The 18,200-nt window shown below is 40.1% G+C and overlaps 1 protein-coding gene across 1 annotated transcript; it reads right to left on the minus strand.

The window, feature by feature from the left end:
- Positions 1-221: 221 nt before the first annotated feature.
- LOC131256733 (VIN3-like protein 2) lies at positions 222-12,777 on the minus strand. The gene is made up of 4 exons (XM_058257756.1): positions 12,401-12,777; positions 10,202-10,856; positions 2,176-2,492; positions 222-1,714 (listed from the first exon to the last, which is right to left on the minus strand). Exons 1-4 carry the CDS (start codon positions 12,417-12,419, stop codon positions 447-449), a joined length of 2,259 nt encoding a protein of 752 aa, XP_058113739.1. The 5' UTR covers positions 12,420-12,777; the 3' UTR covers positions 222-446.
- Positions 12,778-18,200: the final 5,423 nt, after the last annotated feature.

Raw genomic sequence — 18,200 nt, forward strand, 5'->3', positions numbered from 1 at the left:
GGTTCCGAAACCGATCAATGCAAACTTTGATGGGCACATCCGCTCCACAAACCAACGAACCGGATCATTCTGTCAGCATGATTATTGGACCTTGACAACATCTACAATCTTTCCTAGAAGATGGACAGTTCCAATCAACCGACTCTGCATGTGGGCCCCACGCATGCCTTCAAGCCCAAGCTACAACTAACACAAAAATCGAAACTCCCAAAGATGATCTATTGGAAAACTACTGTTATATTGAGATGGATTGTTTCAATGACAAGAAAACTACTGTTCTATTGAAATGGATTGTTTCAATGACAATGAGCTGCTATTCAAACCCAAATCAATCTGATTTGGGGCACGTCCAATGAAAGAGTATTCAATTTGCATAGAAAGAATTACAGATAAACACATCCCATGGAACCACCTGCCCCAACCAGTTGGGATGTTGATTGGAATCCTCAATGCCAAAGCTTCATGCAGAACCCAGTCGTCACGGGCAGTGGCCTTTTGTTATATATACCTTCGGAGAATGTGTCGACAAGCTGGCCTGCAAGGCTAGCTGGGTCATCGATCAGAGTATCAACATAAACGCTCACGATCCTCCTTTCCTGTGGCGACGCCCGCAGGCTGAACCAGGTCAAGAACTTCACTCGGAAGTTTTTCTCGACATGCCCTTCGCATTCCAGCCACCTGACAACCTTCACGCAGTACTCGTAATTTCTCTCCACAGATCCGTCTCGGTCGCACGTCTCTTCAAATCTTCCAAAGCTTCTTTTCTTCGATGAGCTGCCAGCTTGTGGGTCCTTCTCAGGCCTAGTCGGACGGTTCTCGGGTTCGCTGCTGATGGGTTTCATTCGGCCGACCATTTCGAGCTTGCAGGGAGTAACGGGAAGGGTGGACTCAAAGGACCTGAACGGTACAACCTCCATTATGGCCACGTTCGATTCGTAGTTGATGCTCATCTCTTCAAGCAATGGGCCTTTCAAACGGCGGTCATTGTTGGATTTTGGGACGTCGGATGCCTGGTTTTCCTCAGTTGAATTCGTGGAATCTCTGTGTGATTCTGACTGGATTGTCGAGTTGGGTTCTGAACCAGCTTCCCCAGTAACACGTTCCTCGTCCAAGGCAGAAACCGAATCTCCCGGCATCTCCTCTTGCATCGTAGATTCTTCTCTCTGCAGTACAATGATGCTCATATCCTGGGGCCCGCCAACTTCTTTGTGGGCACAATCAGATAACTTACCAGATTTCTCGCAATTACCAGAGTAACTGCCGGGTGAATTGCTCAGGTCCCCATAAGTCTTGTTATTGGATTCATCTCCATCAGAAGAAGGATTAGATAGACCGCTGCAATTCATTCTCGGACTTCCGCATTTAGGTCCCATCGACCTTGCTTCATCTGTCGAATTCTTCATAACAACATCCATGGTGCTGCTCGTCGTAAATCTAACTTCACACTTCTCAAGCTCGCCCTTGTTGCTGACAGATTGGATTTTGAACATATATTCTGTAGACGGAGTGAGATCCGACACTGAGAATATTGTGTTTGGTCGGAACAAAGTAGACGTTGGTTCTTTAGGATAGTCGGCGCTGTCAGCTTTCTTATGCCACAAGGTGTAACAGACAATCTCCTCCGATGAAGGGCTGTTGGAACCCAAGATCAGACTAACAGAGGTCGGTGATGGATCTTCGAAGCGGATGACAATGCAGGGAATTGAACTGGATTCTGCAAATTCAAGAAAATTCAAACATTGAAAGATTACGGAAGATCCTGCCCATTGATTTAAGTAAATGTATTGGTATATGGTGATACATTTTGTTTTGGACTGAAACCGTATAAGACTCGGACAATAAGGAGCCATGTCAGACAATATTATCAAGACATGATCTTGCAAGGCTTTCATTAGGTGGGGCCCCATGGTGAATGTTCCTTGGCCCACAAATCAGATGGGCGTCAAGCGTACCAAGCGAAAAATGGATGGTTAAAAAAAGGGTATCAAACAGTCCACATCAGACATACACGAGTGGCCTAGCCCAACTTTTGGGCTACAGCACATTCACTGTCCAATCTCGATGACGAACGTCTTGTATCTCACACGTGAGCCCAACTGGCACGTGGGGCATTGTGCTTGTTGCTTGCAGGTGGGCTCTTTTTAAATTAAGCATTCCTATTTGAGAGATGCATACCTTGGACATTGCGAGGAGGGGATGGTTGCACGTCTCTAAAAGCCATAGAATCCAACATCTGAATTGCAGATGCACACAGCTTCTGTATCTCTGCGCCGGAAGAGAGCCTGTTGACAATGCCACGGGCCATCTTTATCGGCAAGCCATTTAGAGACCCAACTTCGACTTCAAGCTTCTTCATCACCGAATCCACAATCTCGTGCAGCTTTTGGTATTTCACAGCTCCACTCAGAAGCTTATGGCTAATAGAGATCCGATAGCACAATATGTCCACCCGTCTGGCGTCCTTTGCAATCATTAGCTGTTTCCTCCAGCATCTGAATAGAACGAGAGAAAATTCGGCTTGAAAATGCGGTCTGGTTAGCAATCTGTACCTTCCAGCACAGCTGTTGCATTTGTTTCTTATATAACAGCAGAGCAGCCAGATAGAGGTTGATGTATGGAAGAGACAAATGCCTTACATGATGCTTGATTGAAAGACAGCGTCCTTTCATTCGACCTATCAATAAGGTGAGGCCCACCTCTGGCAACAGTATACATTGTGCTAGGGTTTTCAGTTTGCGGGCCCTGGCTCAGTGATCCAATCGAGTACTATGATTCGCCCATCATGGAAAATGGGCCATGAACCGACAAATCTCTAGATGGGAAAACCTAGCTCTTCATTTAGTGGCCAGAAAATGGATGGTTAAGAAATGAAATACAATAATGGTCCACATACAACCAGAGAGAGGCCAAATATTCAATGGCTGGGGAATTTTGGTGCATGGGCCACCCACGGTGAGGCATGGTATGTCAATGGTTTGGGTCATCGCACAAACTGAAAAAAAAATCTTGTGTACCATCCTTACTGTCAGCCTGAGCATTGCAGAATAACCCCCTTTGGTTAACCTAAGCCATTCATCTGGTGGGGCCCAACATTAGTGTACATTAACTAGAAAACTTATAAGCCGTAAAAGAAGTCTGCTAAAAAAAATTAGTCAGTACAATTGAAGCTGGGATTGAAGGGGTAACCACATGGTCGCGATAAAAAAAAAGAAACAAAAAGAGGAAGAAAGGTTGATCTACACAATCAAATGATGCGTTAGCCATGGAATTTCATGATATTCTGTGCAACCAAACACGCCCTTGGATAAATGTTGTAGAGGGCTGAGAATTTCTACAATGGTAATGGTCTAAAGAACTCGAAAGAAAATTACCAATCATGTGCGTGTACAGCATCCAACCCATCTAGCAGGACTGGCCCACCATGGAAACGGGACGCCCAAAAAAATCATGATGACCCAATCATTAGGTAGGTCCCACCATAGAAACAATCGATTAGCACCCAAAAAACTCCAAATTCACGCAAGGCCTACTTAATGCTTGGATCAGCCTTTCCTTTTCGTGGCAGGGTGACCCTGCTAATTGGGTTGGATGGCCATGGTGGGCCCCATCACAACTAGTTGCAAAAACTTTTCTTCTACAGCTATTGCAAGTGATCCGTTCTCTTTTGACAAAACTCTGTAGTTTAATATAAATAAAGAATACATCACCAAGCATGTTCCGAAATTCACTAGTGAAACAGAAGATTCTTGTTCTTAATTAATTGATTATTTATTTTTAAATTTTTTGGAACAGAGAAGATAATTTCAAAGCATGTTTTTTACATTTCTGTATTGTCGATGCATGAAAAGATGAAGGGTTTTCTTCTTCTCTTTATGGATGACCAGAGAATTCTATTAAAACAAAGGAAAAATGAAAAATATAAGATGAGGGAATAAATGTCGTCTCCAAAAGTCTCTTCAGCAAGCCCATAATTCCATTGCCTCTGCAAACATATGATTAAACGAATATTATAGCAAGACAAGAGCCCGAATTTTGTTGAAGAAAGAAGCTTCAACCGTTTGACTTCTCTTTAGACCATGTTTTTAGATATCAGTTTTGGAGTATGACTCCACCAGGTACCACTGCTTCAACCAGACCCAACTTGCCTTGATTCGAATTGTTCTGAATTGGTAAGATGTGTGCATGCTTTCAACTCAGCTTGGCTCTCCATCACCAAGTCGACTTAGCCGATCAACTTGGTTTAGGCTGGTAATTAAAACCATGCTTTAGAAACCATGATTCATGAGAATCATGCCAGTATTTCTGTTTATCCCTGTCATCAACTTTGTGACAACATATACTCAACCCAAAATCATAAATCATAACTATCAATAGAAAAACATGTAGTCTCCCAACAGATTTCGTCGGTCTTCCCCTATGTATTGGCAAGCCCCCGATGGTTTTTTGGGACAAAATCATTGATCGCTTTCAGCTCTATCTCGCGAGGTGGAAATGTAGGTATCTTTCACTTGGAGGATGGCTCACTCTGATCAAAGCGGCGCTCTCAAATCTCCCCTTGTATTGCATGTCCCCTTTTAAATGCCCCACAAAAATTTTAAGTATCCTAGAGAAGCTCAGACGGGATTTCCTGTGGCATGGAAGTGAGGATCGAAACAAATTTCATTTGGTTGCTTGGTCTGATGTCTGCAAACATCATCAGGATGGTGGAGCTGGAATCAGAAATCTTAAAGCTATGAATCGCACACTCCTAGGAAAATGGTGGTGGAGACTTGGAGTAGAAGAAGGAACCTTATGGAATAGGTTGATCAAGTGTAAATGTGGGAAATTGGCTCAAGGTTGGTGGACAAATGGGGTGTCTAAGAATGGAGTTTCTGCTATTTAGAGAGGAATCATATCTCATCATAGAGCGGTTCAAACTCAATGCCGCTTCTCCATAGGGAAAGGGGACAAAATTCGTTTTTGGGATGACATTTGGGCGGGCTCCCAGGCGCTAAAACAGGAATTCCCAGATCTGTACAGGCTGGCCCCTAATCCGTCTCTCACAGTGACTGATTGTTATTCTATTCACGGAAACGCCGTTGTCTGGACTCCCCCCTGCAGAAGAAATCTTCACGATTGGGAAGTAGAGTCTTACGTGAAGCTTCTCCAGCGTCTAGAAAACTGCCTTCCTCATCCGGATCAGCATGATAAGCTTGTTTGGCCCCTTGACAGTAAGGGTACCTTCTCGGTTAAATCTCTATACCGGTTCCTGGATCAGAAAAACGAATCTCCAAAAGGAACGCTTACTGCGAAGATCTGGAAATATAAGGTCCCTCCAAAAATTGCTGTTTTTGGATGGCTGGTTGGAAAGAGAAAAGTGCTCACTATTGATAATCTGAGAAAAAGAGGGATGCTGTTATCAAACGTCTGCATTTGCTGCCTATCAAACGAAGAAACGACGGACCACCTGTTTGTTCATTGTCCTTTTTTCAATCCACTTTGGTCAACTATCCTCTCCAAATTCGACATTTCCTGGTCCTCTCCTCAGTCCATTGATTCTGTCTTTGCGGCATAGCATGGAGTCCCCCTGGAAAAGAATAGAGCTGCGGTGTGGCGAACCTCTCTCCTGGCTGCTTGGTGGGCCATATGGGAAGAAAGAAACGGACGATGCTTCAGAGATGAATCCCATTCCGTCATCTATGTGATAAACAGAATTCAGCATTTCCTCTCTGAATGGGCCTGTCACTCTTCATACATTAGCCACACCCCTCTTCTCATCGGTACTCACATTGGCTGGGTGTAGTTATTTTCTCGTGGATAGTTTCGCTTTTCTGTTTTTTGGGTTTTCTGTTTCTCTTCTTTTTGTTTTTTCCACTTCTGAAAGTTCTCAGTTTCGCTATCTCAGCGGTCTGTACCCTTCCTTTTCTTTTCAATGAAATTTTTTAGTTGGCCTCTCAAAAAAAGAAAAAAAGAAAAACATGTTTTCCCTCCTTTTTCTTTCCCTAGCATACATGAGGCCCAAAATAATAGTATTGGAGCACATCAGCTAGTCCCAGAAACAATACCCATCAGCTGATGATAGGCACAACGTATTGGCCATATTGGTGTGAATTTTTGACCATTTAGATCCATATCTTTGATACATACAAATACTGTACGGATATGTTTTCCAAAATACAAATTCACATAGGCAAATACTTTGAACTTCCCCACCCGCCTCCTTTTTTTTTTTTTTCTTTTCTTCCTGAAAGGCAATGAAATTTATTAAGAGAAAGAACAAAAGAAACGGAAGGAAGCGGCCAACGTCAAGTGACCCTCCCAGAGACCCATGACCCAAAGGGCCTAGGCAAGACCAGACAAATGCAACCCTCTCCAAACCCGATGGACAGTAAAATACCAATAGATTCCCCCATTCCATCAGTAATTCACCAATGCATTTATTAAAAGACCCCGAAACAAGCAAGGAAGAAATTCAAGACCTTCACTGCTGATTTAGCAGAATGAAACGATGATCAATTGATTCCTCCTCATGCACATGACGCACATATTGGGAAAAACGAATCCAAAGATAAGATTTCATTTTCCATAGTTATCCATGCAAATGCTTGGACTAGTGGGGGCACAGAAGCCTTCCACACTTGCACAATGAGGAGAGTCACCACCTCATGATGTCAACACTGAATAGGAAGACTTAGCCGAGAAATTGCCACTTGGCGTCCACTCCAAAATTTCCTATCCTCAATCCAACCGAACCAAGTGCATCATTTAATCTGCCTATTAAATTCTCAAGAGCCAATTCCTTGTCAGACAGATTTCCACTCTAATATTCCCTAACACTCCATCCCCACCATTTTGTAATATTCCTGAACCTTTAGAACTCACAAGAGAGAAAACACTGGTGAGGAGTCTCAAAGGGCATATCATCCTACCATGCATCTTTCCAGCATAGAACTTTGTCACCTTTCCCAACTAGGAATGAATACCCTTACCAAAATCCATCTTGACTCTATTTGAAGTGTCTTTATTTGAAGCATCCGATCTTTGATCCATATTGCTAATGGTCTTCCATACCTTAGGACCCATAGGCTTAGCACAAATAATCAGGAGCGATCCACCCTTCAGCTCAGCATATTTCGTTCAAATCACTTTGTCAAAAATGCACTTGGTTCTTCCCCATAAATCCTCCATTTACTCAAAAGTGCCCAATTTCTCTCTCTAACATTACTAATACCAAATGTCCCCTCACAGAATGGCTTTTTCAGTTCCTTCCAATTGACAGGATGAAATGTGCACCCTGATTCTCTTCCTTCCTGTAAGAACTTCCTTTGGAGACTCAATTTTCAAACCACAGCAATAGGGACCTTAAAAAGTGAAAGAAACTATACTGGAAGATCGGAAAGGGCAGCCTTGATAAGAACAATTCTTTCCCCCAACTAAAGAGGCATCCCTTTCCATCAGGTTTAGCTTCTCAATCCTCTCAACAACGGGATTCCAAAATAAGGCAGCATTTGGGGTGCTACGGAGAGGGAGACCCTTGTTACTACAAGGAAGCTCCACATATCTACAACCCATGAGCCCTGACCAGATCCACATTCACAGCCACACCCACAAAAACACTTGATAACCTTAAGACTACCTTGAAGCATCTAAGAATGCCTTTTACATTAACCTGTTCCATAGTTGTATCATATGACAGGAGAGTTTCATATGCCAAATGGAGATGCATGACAACCATTTTCATATTGACAATTCAAAAGCCCCTAACAAGACCAATAGCTTAAGTCTTTTCCATGAGAAGACCTAATTTCTGGGAAATCACACTGGATCAGTTACGAAGTGACGATCCCATAAAAATCCAGTTAAGGGCTTCCATGCAATAATGTTGAAACTTGGAACAGAATGTATCTCATACCAAAATGACTGCATGTATTGTGAAAGCCCTCAAAATAATGGAACTAGCTCCTAAGATCCCCGATGTTTTGGAACAAACTCCTGATACATAATTTACAACAATACGCGTGGAGCATCTCCAACCAGCACTTGTATAAGAATGGGCAGGTTATCAGTGAGGGTGGTCCCACTAACCTGTGCTTCTCAAGCCTAGATAACCTCTACCTAGAATTCGTCACATGAGACCATGCAATTGCTCACATAATAGATAACAGGGCATAATACCATTACCATCGTTGCCAGCATCATCATCATTATCATAGCATTATCCAACTATTTCAGGCTGGTTTCAAATCATTTTTTGTTAAGAAACACTATCTAAGGTCCTATCTTCGGTATGGCTGCAACTTGGTTCAGGTCAACCCAAATCTGACTGACCCAACCGGAGTTTGGGTCAGGTCAGGTTGGGTTGTCAGGGTCTGTGGGTTGGGTTTGGGTTGAGCAAATTAGGGTTGGGTTAGGTTGGTTTGGGAAGAATCACATGTATTTGGGTCAGGTTGGGTCCTGTCAGTTTAGAGTTGAGTACGAAAGTATTCAGGTCGGAACTCGGATTCAGTCAGGATATTCAGAATGGGCTGTGGGTTCGGTCCTCTTGCGTTCGGGTACCCTCAACCTGACCCAATCTACTCGGATCGGGTTGTCTCCCTCCTCAACACCTCAACCCAAGCCCTTTCAGGGCTTCCTCTCATCCTTTTTTCAGGTCCTTCAACCCTAACTGACGTTCCCCTTCTCATTGGACCCGTCGCTGGTCTTTGTTGCATATGACCAAACCATCTCAATATGCTCTCCATCATTTTGTCTCTTATTGGGACTACTATGAGTAATTACCAAATTATTAGAAAAAGATCTTCTTCTTCTTCTTCTTCTTCTTCTTCTTTTTTTAAGTGATGAAAATTACAGCAGAATAGAGAAGAACAATATCTCAAGGAAGACCAACATAGGGATATAGAAGTACATCAACAGATGACCACTGGGAAAGCACAGTCGAACACCGACCAACTTGCTCCCTACTACCCTATTTTATACTTTCGAGAAAGAGGAGAACTTCAAGTGTTGAAAAAAAGCTTGAGCCCAAGACAAGCCTAGAGAAAAGGTCAAATAAGCCTAGTGATAACTCTTCATGCACGACCCAAATTCGAGCTGCCGCATTTTCCAAATCATTAGCTCATTTCCAACATGGAAGACCAAAGAGGAGTGACCTTTAGGTTTGCCAATGCGATTTGTACGCATGCTTATTTCTATTTCCATCTGGCAGGAACATAAATAAATGAAATGGGCAGAAACCATATGCAGACAACTAATCAAAGTAACAGAAGGGAGCCTAGTTCTTACATGGTACAATTTGAAAATTTAAATTTCAATTGTCTGAAGTTACAACGATAAACTCTGCAAGCTCTAGAGAGGGGAACCAAGACAAAATCCCCTCAAGTCATGAGCCATTTAAATCGGGTCTTATCCTTTTGAGCTGCAAGGAACAACATACAGAAATGGTACAAATCCGTTTTAACATACAAAATGTTTAAACCAAGGTTGAAATAAGTCACACTGTTCACCAATATTCATCCATCCTTCCATCCAAACACTTGCATAAAGTACAATACACACACACACACACACACACACACACACACACACACACGACATTAAAACATAAACTTATAGGCCTTTTAAACTAACCTGATCTCAACCATGCATGAAGCAACTGCAAGAAACATATGGCAGCATATACCATCCATGCTACCACATCCCTCTAAGAGGTATAAACGCTAGCAGCAGACGCAGCAAAAATAAAAACAAATAAATTAAAAATGATATGGGCTAAATCAGTATTATGGTATAGAAGAAAGGTGCAGCCATGCATAGTAGCTTCTGGTCTAATTCCGAATGGTTTTGGTAGCAACATGTGTTGGTGCAAAATAACATATTAAATGCTGATAATTATACAAAAAAAGAAAGAAGCCTAACATTGGTTACACATTTTAAAATTAACTGCAGCCTAAGTCAACTTCGTTTTGTAGAAGTAACCAAGTAAACCCCAAAACATACATCTGGTTGGGTCACCAGGCCACTTATGGGTTTCAGCTGAAACTGGCTCAGTCATAGTACTTTCAGCTATGACTGATCGAGTCACTTTCTGAAACCTTTTGTGATGATGGGATCATTCAAAAAATAGAAAAAATAAAATAAAATCAAAGCATAGAAAATTCAAAACATTCACAATGAAGAAGAACCCAATGAAGCAATTAAAAAGGTAATGTGTAACAGGGTTTACCCAAGCAAGTCATTCACTTTTCTGCAAGATATGCAATAGAAACTCCCCTCCAATCTCGCAGAGCGTCCGTTCTTTGAAATGCCAGCTCTCTCATCCTTAAGAGCACATTCAAGATGACACGACATGCCACATGAATCTCCTTCATACGGAGGCTCTGAATCACAAACCAACCAAACACTTGGATCCTTGTTGTCGTCGTATTTGTGACAAATGCAGCATGAGCACCTTTTGCAAAAAGCATCTTGTGGGCGTAAGGAAGCTCTACAGGCCGAGTTCCGGCAGTATGTTAGATTATCGGGAATGCCATCACCCTCGGCAATGGCCAATCGTGATGGGTGGTCCATCTTCCTATGTCTTTTGGAAGAGCTTTGGGGGTTTGCGGGTGGTGGGTTTGACCCCGAGTCCGTGCTATTGGTGGGCTTCGCTGACTTCTCGGATACAATTCTAAGAAGGTGCTCTATCATTTTATACTTTGTTAGGCCAGTATATTTCCTCTCCTTTCCCATCTCTGCACACAGGATCTCTAAAAGCTCCCGGCGACTCCATGATTTTAGCATTTCAGGGGCACCTTCTGACCATTTTGATATTTCATATACAAGTTCTCTCTTCTCCTCCATGCTCAACTGACTACACTTTGACGGATCAAGCACAAATCCTGGAATAACAAAATTCATTTTCAGTTGAACAACACAGAATAGATGGTGCTGTGAAGGGCCAGGTTCAAGATATTAAAGACGGCAAGCAAAGTTAGAAATGAAATAAGGCCAAACAGATCTGGAAACTACGGTTGCATTCTCAGTTGAATTGAATTGCAATAGTTCAGTTTAACAAAGTGGAATGAGCTAAGCTGGGCCTAGCTGTTGGAGCAATGGCCATGAGACCCTCTTGATCCTAGCTGTTTGTGGTGGAGATCCTGGTTAATCCCCACATATGGTCCCAATCATTGAAATTTTCACTAGCCCAACTAAATCCATAGTATCAAATCCACATTATAAAATCATTAATCAACAATCATGAAATCTCATACTCTTCCAATTTTTAGCAGAGTCATACTACTTCCTTTTCTATTTTTAATAAATGCATGATTACCACAATAATTCATCAAACGATTTTTTATTTTTATTTTTTTAATTTTTTTTTAAATTTTTATTGGCCTATATAAAAATCATAATTTGTTTTTTCTATCAGATTTGAATCGGAAATTTCTATCAATGCATGGTTGGAAATAGCTCAATTTATCACTACAGCAGATAAAAAAATAAAATAAAATACGAAACCATAAAAACCAACATTGTTCGATCTTCTCACATACATCTTTCTCTTCTCTAAGAGCACAAAACTTCAAACACTCAATACAACTGCAGCATCGAAAGGAACAAAATCTGAAAAACGGTCATAGCAATTCACAAGAACGCTTGCCTAGCTCTTTGAACTCATTTCCCACGGAAAAACAGAGATGGGTTTCTTCCTATTGTCATTGCCTTGTATTCTCTATTCCACTCATACAATAACATTCATCGATTCGAATAAACATATAGATATGATAACTTCCAGCACCATCACAAAAAAAAAAAAAAAAACGAACAGTTGACTTTCATTAACAAAACAAATCAAGCCCAACTACAGCAATAATTCAAGCGCACATCTCGAATAAGTCGGAAGATGGAAACTAATCAACGAAAATTTTTAGATTTAAACCTAATTAAATGAGATTAAATGAAACTAACAGCGAATTCAGCATTTCATGACAAGAAAGCAGGCAAACAGCCCACAGCCACCCACCCACAATAGAAAAAAAATTTAAATATATATAGAAAAAATGATTTTTTTTTTTCTTGAAAATCCATCAAAAACAAGTCCAAGAAACAAATAAAAATAAACGCATGCAAAAAAGAAAAAAGAAAAATAAATAAAATAAAAATATTCCAAAAACCCAAACAGAAACTAATCATATATTCTCTGTATCTAAAGTTTAAATAAATAAGAAAAAATAAAAATTCCAACAATCCATTGATTTCACAAATACCCACAAAGCTAAAACCTTCCCGAATGCATCATACACACACATACATAATACATACGCATACATGCATGCGTAAAACGTACATACATACATATAAATTAATACATAAATACATATTTAAGAATACTATGAAAAATCCCAAATCAAAAAAAGGAAGAAAAGGGAAAGAAACAGACCAGAAAAAGAAGAATCCATGGTTAAAAATAGAAGAGCCAGTCCACCACATTACCACCCAAAACACACCCTTTCTTCCTCTGCAACGTTTGTATACTAGAAAATATTAATTACCACTGAAGAGAGAGATAGAGAGAGAGAGAGAGAGAGAGAGAGAGAGAGCAAACATGTACAAATAGATAATGGGGAGAGAGAGAGAGAGGTACAAAAAGCGAGAAGGGGGGGCTAGAAAATCTGGGCCATGGAAGGAATCCACGGACGGATGGGGTTCTCCTTGCGTGCTTTCCAGACCCAAGTAGCTACAAACGAGATTTGGGTCCCTTCCATGGCTCTACAAACGAGAGAGAGAGAGAGAGAGGGGCGAGAGAGTGGGGGGAGGGGGGGGGACAGAGAGCGTAGATACAAGGACTGTCATTTATATCATAATCCAGCAGAACACGGATGATGTAAGCATCAACACGTACAAGTATACACGTGTCACTTTTTGGCTCAATCGCAACCGTCAAGATTGTTGATTTTTCTAGGATGGACCTCTAACCTTCTGTTTTCCGTTCATGATGGTTAGAGATTTTTTTAAAAATCAACGGGCGAATTATAACGAACTGTACAGTTAATAAGTGTAGATGATTGAAGTAGATTTTTAACCGTTTCATTAAAAAGTGGGCCACACATATAGGACGGTTTAGATTAAGTGCATGTCTACTGGTGTATGCGTGGACGTTTATATGTGTATCATCCACCATACTCCCGCGCATAGTTTAACTACCACTGGAATAAATGGAGGCGCATGTGATTCTCTTGCAGAGAGGTGGGCCATACACAAAGAACGCTTAGCGTATCTATATCGTTCTAAAACTTAAACCAAAAATAAAACAGATTGGACGGCACTGATTATACAACCGTTGGACATTTTTATTGGATCTTGATAACTAACCATCTTTCTATTTAACCGTACATTTTCTGGACAGAAATTGGACCGTTCAGATTATCATATCAGTTAAAATATTTGATGGATGGTATTGATTGAGGTAAATCTGTACCATGTTAGCCTCTAAACAATGAATGTATACATTATTCTATACTCCTTCATAGTATCATATATATTCCCATAAATAAAAAACCAGGCATAATAAAAAGAGGCAAAAGCGCTGCATGACATCTTCTTTTTTCCCGTCCTGACGTCGTTATCTAAAAGAGGTGAAAAAAGAGAAATTATAGGGCTCTGATGCGTCAGAAAAGTGTCCAGATGGGTACAGGGCCCCATCTAGACGGTTGACCTGATGGGCCCCACAATTGATGGGTTATCAATTCAATCACACCGAAAATTGGTTGGCTGTATCAGTCCAATCATCCTCCTTTAGTCCAAGCCGTTACAGTAATCTTTTATGGACCGTCTATTTATTTGTTACTGATGGATGGTTATGATTTTCCAAAACAATAAATTTATGAGATCAATACATCTACAGTAAGGACAGTCATCGGACGGTTGGATTGCCAAACCATGGGCCGCACTTGTGCGAACTGGGCCATGAGGACTATTTTGATGCATCATGACCGCACAATTTCTTTCGGAAGGAGGTGGCTTGCACGATTAGTTCGTGGTTGGTCGCCGTGCATAAATAAATAGCCATACCGTTCACCATGCGTAAGTTAGTTATGCATGGTTAGAAATTCAAAGAAGATGGATGTATAAATGTCACGTATTTCCTTACATGCATTTTTATCATTTGTATTTTATTTGGGTTTTGTCTACAAACCCATTGCATGGCAACTTCCCATGCATATCACCCATTGAACGTTGTATTTTCAAAATCTTGAGAAAGCTTCACTTTCTCTCTCAAAACATTTCTATAAATAAATAAATTTTTAAAAAAAGGTTTGTGCGATGGATTAATATAAATGGATTTATCTCATTTTTAGTTAATAATTTTTTCGGCAAAGATAAAAAATAATCTTGATAAACGACAATCATAATATCTAATATAAAATGTAATTATTAAACTTTTTTTTTTCCACACATGCATACATACCCCACACACTCATGTCTTCGTGGAATTTCACCACCTACTCGAACCCTTGACCAGGTGTTGCTACTTCTGAGAGTCTACCACCCCAGCAAGAGTAAGGACCCATCATGATTATTAAACTAAGATGAACTCAAACTCATTTTAAGGCATCTGCATAGCAAGCCCTAATTATGCATTCAAATCATCTTTTCAAAACCTGAATGAAAATAAAAATTAATCATCCAATTCCAACACTTGCAAAGGTTAGTATTAATTTCATATAAATAGAGATCATAATCGCAAGGACAAACATCAATGAGGATACTAAATTAGAAAGATATACCATTGCAAGAGATGTGACATTACCCATCTTGTCGTGGCTCTTTTATCTCCTCTATGAAGTTTTGCTTCTTTACTTGATGTCACGTACCTTCCTTCACCAGTAGCGCCATGGAGAGCTATTTTAAGACCATGGTGTTAATTTTCTAACTCTTCAATGAGGATTTGAGATCACACATTCAAACTAAGGGATAATAACATGAAAATTTTGTTTTTCTACAATAAACTCAATTAACAAAGATAATGAGAATGAGATGACAACCATATAGATCACTACATAAAGAAAAATTTCAAAGAATGTACCTAAGATTATTTCTGATCTCATCCCTCAATAGAGCTCTCCTCTACAATGGCATCTTAACATGAAGCAATGCACATTGTAATCTCCGAGCCGGTTGTTGATGGTGTTGAAGAGGAGGGCACGTAGGGGTATTTAACCTTGCAAGAGCGTGTTAGAGAACCATACATTTGTCGATGGAGTCCGAAGATAGGATTTGCAGGACGCCAGCCATGCATATGGCCATGTGTGCGTGCTTGCGCGCCCGAATCTTCAAAAAATTGATAATTCTGACAGCCAAAGTTGTCGTTAAACGGTGATAAAATCGCCCTCAGATATGATCATTTATGGGGTTCAAAATATTGAAATGTAACGCATTAGGAGGCGATAGGACCTAAGCATTGAAGGTATCGAAAGTAATATGGCCCACCTATTATGGGTGTGCGACATCCAACTCATTCAATAGATGTGTCCCCCCATGGAAATGGGACACCACAAAAATTAGGATGATCAAACCATAAAGAGAGCCACCCTATAAAAAAAATACATAAACACACCTGAAAACTTACAAATTCAAGTGGTGGGGTCACCAAGTGAGCATACGCATACCATGAAGGGGCCCACACTACAAATTCAACATCAAGTGATGGGGCCCATATGATGGTTGGACTGCGCTTTCATATTTATATATATGTTGCATGATCATGGTAGTAGTGTTCTTAATGTATGAGTTGGATGACTTGCCCTAGTGAACCCCACACTTGATCAGCTTTTCTATGGTCGATGAGAATATTAATTTGACATATGGTATAAATGGCATACACACATTATGGTAGTCTTTATAGTATCATGGATAAACATTTATATGCAACTCATAAGGGCAATAGGAAACTGTAAAAGAAAAATAGCTTAACTACAAACTCAAGAATTAAAGTAAAAACAAATGACAAGAGATACAGAGAATTACATGATTTGATAATATATCTACATTTATTTAGCAACAACATATCACCATGACTCTTACACTTATAAGCCTTTTATGGTAAAATGACAATATCAAAATCATAATTAGTATGAATTTGAAAATAGTTACCAAACAAAATGGCTCTATAACTAGTCCATAAATTTAAATTATTAGTAATTTTATCAAAGCCATGATCCAATACAAGTAATGAGTGGACCTACTACCATAACCATGACCTACACGATTGGATAATCAGATCTTAAAGTAAAGGTTACAAGATAGATGGTGAGAACTTTTTTCTCTTATTATCCATTTCACATCCCATAGAATGATTTTATTTATTTATTTATTATTATTATTATTATTTTGCCATATATGACTCCAAATAAAGGTCCAAAATAATGTGGTTGGAAGTTGGAAGTAAGAAAAGATTTAACAACTTATATTTGACTGAGCATATGATCTTTGATAGAGTGAAATGAAGACAGGATTTGTATAGTTGACCCATTCAGTTGATATAAAGCGCAAATAATATAAATTCCTTCTATCCAACGGTTTCCATCAATCATTGGTGGGCCTACTTACAAAATTGTTGCTTAATAAGGTGCGACCAATTTGAACTTGCTCATTGGTCCCAATTTAATTAATTGGACGACTGGTTATTTTATAACTTGGACGTACAATTATTGAGTTATAATAGGTTTTGCTCAAACATGTTTTTTAGTTGTGTTGGGTCATTTTCTATAGCATTAAAAAGGCTAATATGATTTTCTATTCTTGAGTGGACAAGCTACCATAAGACCCCCCATCTGATTGGGCCAATCACGATATCCTATGATGAGGCCCACCTTCCTATGATCTAACGTATAATGCAAACCGTCTTGATCAATGGTCGTCAATCAAATAATCCAGAATGCCTGATAGACTTGATTTTGTTGGGTATCTAATCTGCAGTGTGGCCCACAAGATGAACGGTCCAGATCATAGTAAAGTCTCATGGGTGGCGTATACCACATAAAAGAAATGTTAAAAGACCAAAATACCCTCACTTCACGTGATGAAAAATAGATGGAGGACAGCGACGGATGCCCACCAGCCGAGATAAGGCGTAGGGTAAGAAAGAAAGACCATTGGCTGCTGCCGACATAATCAATTTCTCAAGAGAAAACTATCACGAGTCAATGAGTCGTGACTCGGAAATTTTAGCACAGAATCATAGGGCGATCCACGCGCGAGGAAGTCTTGAAGATACCTTTTTATAGCACATGTGCCGAGTTTGCACGTGTATGGGATCTGGGTCATTCATCAGGTGGAGACATGCATGAACATTGGGATACCCCAGAAGATCAGGTCTATCCATTCATATGGTAGAGTATTTTGGAATGAGAAAAATGAACGGTTGGATAAGGAAGGGCTTATGGAGTTTGTTAAAATGTACACGTGTGGCCCACTGATGAATGGAGTTTACTGATTTTTGTATCAGGGAACTTTTAAAGTGATCCCACTTGATGAGTGCTCAGGATCTCGCACATGTGTGACTATGGATAGCCCTTTCAATCAAACCTCGCGTGAATCCCCACTCTATTTCTTTATTTTTGTTTTCCTTCGAGGTCGGATCCATTACAAAGCTTTGTAGGTTAATCTTCACCTACAACGCCATGTATGGTATCCATATGAATCTGTAGATCAAATCCACTCCGTCCATCATGTGAACCCTCTCATATCCTCCTTAGAGGACAGATATCAATTCATACAAAACTCAGTGAAGGAAACCATTTAAAATCATACTTAAAACATATAAAATCAAGTGGTGTGGCCCAAAAAAGTTTTATAATAGGATGATTTTTCCTAAAAATATTAATAAGAGCAGGACTCACATTTTGAATGGATTGGATTTCAAATAAAAATTACTTTGGACCGGAAAAAATTCTGAAAGGTTTTTAATGGTGACCGTCCTCAGACCGGCTGTTCCATATGATGATGTGGCCCACATGATCTTTTCATTGTCCTAAATTTTGGGCTTTAAAGATACCGTTATAAATTTCACATGATGTACGGATTGGATGTCATTCACGCAACACTTTATACCACACATCGTCTTGTAGGTTAGGCTTAATCTACAAAGCTTTGCAGTAAAATGCGGCTGCTTTTCTTTTATAAAGACCATACGTTCGCCAGTACGTGAAACGGCCCAAAACTATAGTACGTGGGATCCT

This window comes from Magnolia sinica, chromosome 9 (genome assembly GCF_029962835.1).
Source record: "Magnolia sinica isolate HGM2019 chromosome 9, MsV1, whole genome shotgun sequence".
Classification (NCBI taxonomy): domain Eukaryota; kingdom Viridiplantae; phylum Streptophyta; class Magnoliopsida; order Magnoliales; family Magnoliaceae; genus Magnolia; species Magnolia sinica.

Bases quoted from the DNA above. Each gene is read 5' to 3' on its own strand.
- LOC131256733 (XM_058257756.1), bottom strand. The intron at 2,493-10,201 runs GTAAACCCTGTT...CGTTCTATTCAG, and splicing joins AAAGTGAATGACTTGCTTGG to ATGCTGGAGGAAACAGCTAA. The intron at 1,715-2,175 runs GTATGCATCTCT...TTGAATTTGCAG, and splicing joins CCCTCCTCGCAATGTCCAAG to AATCCAGTTCAATTCCCTGC.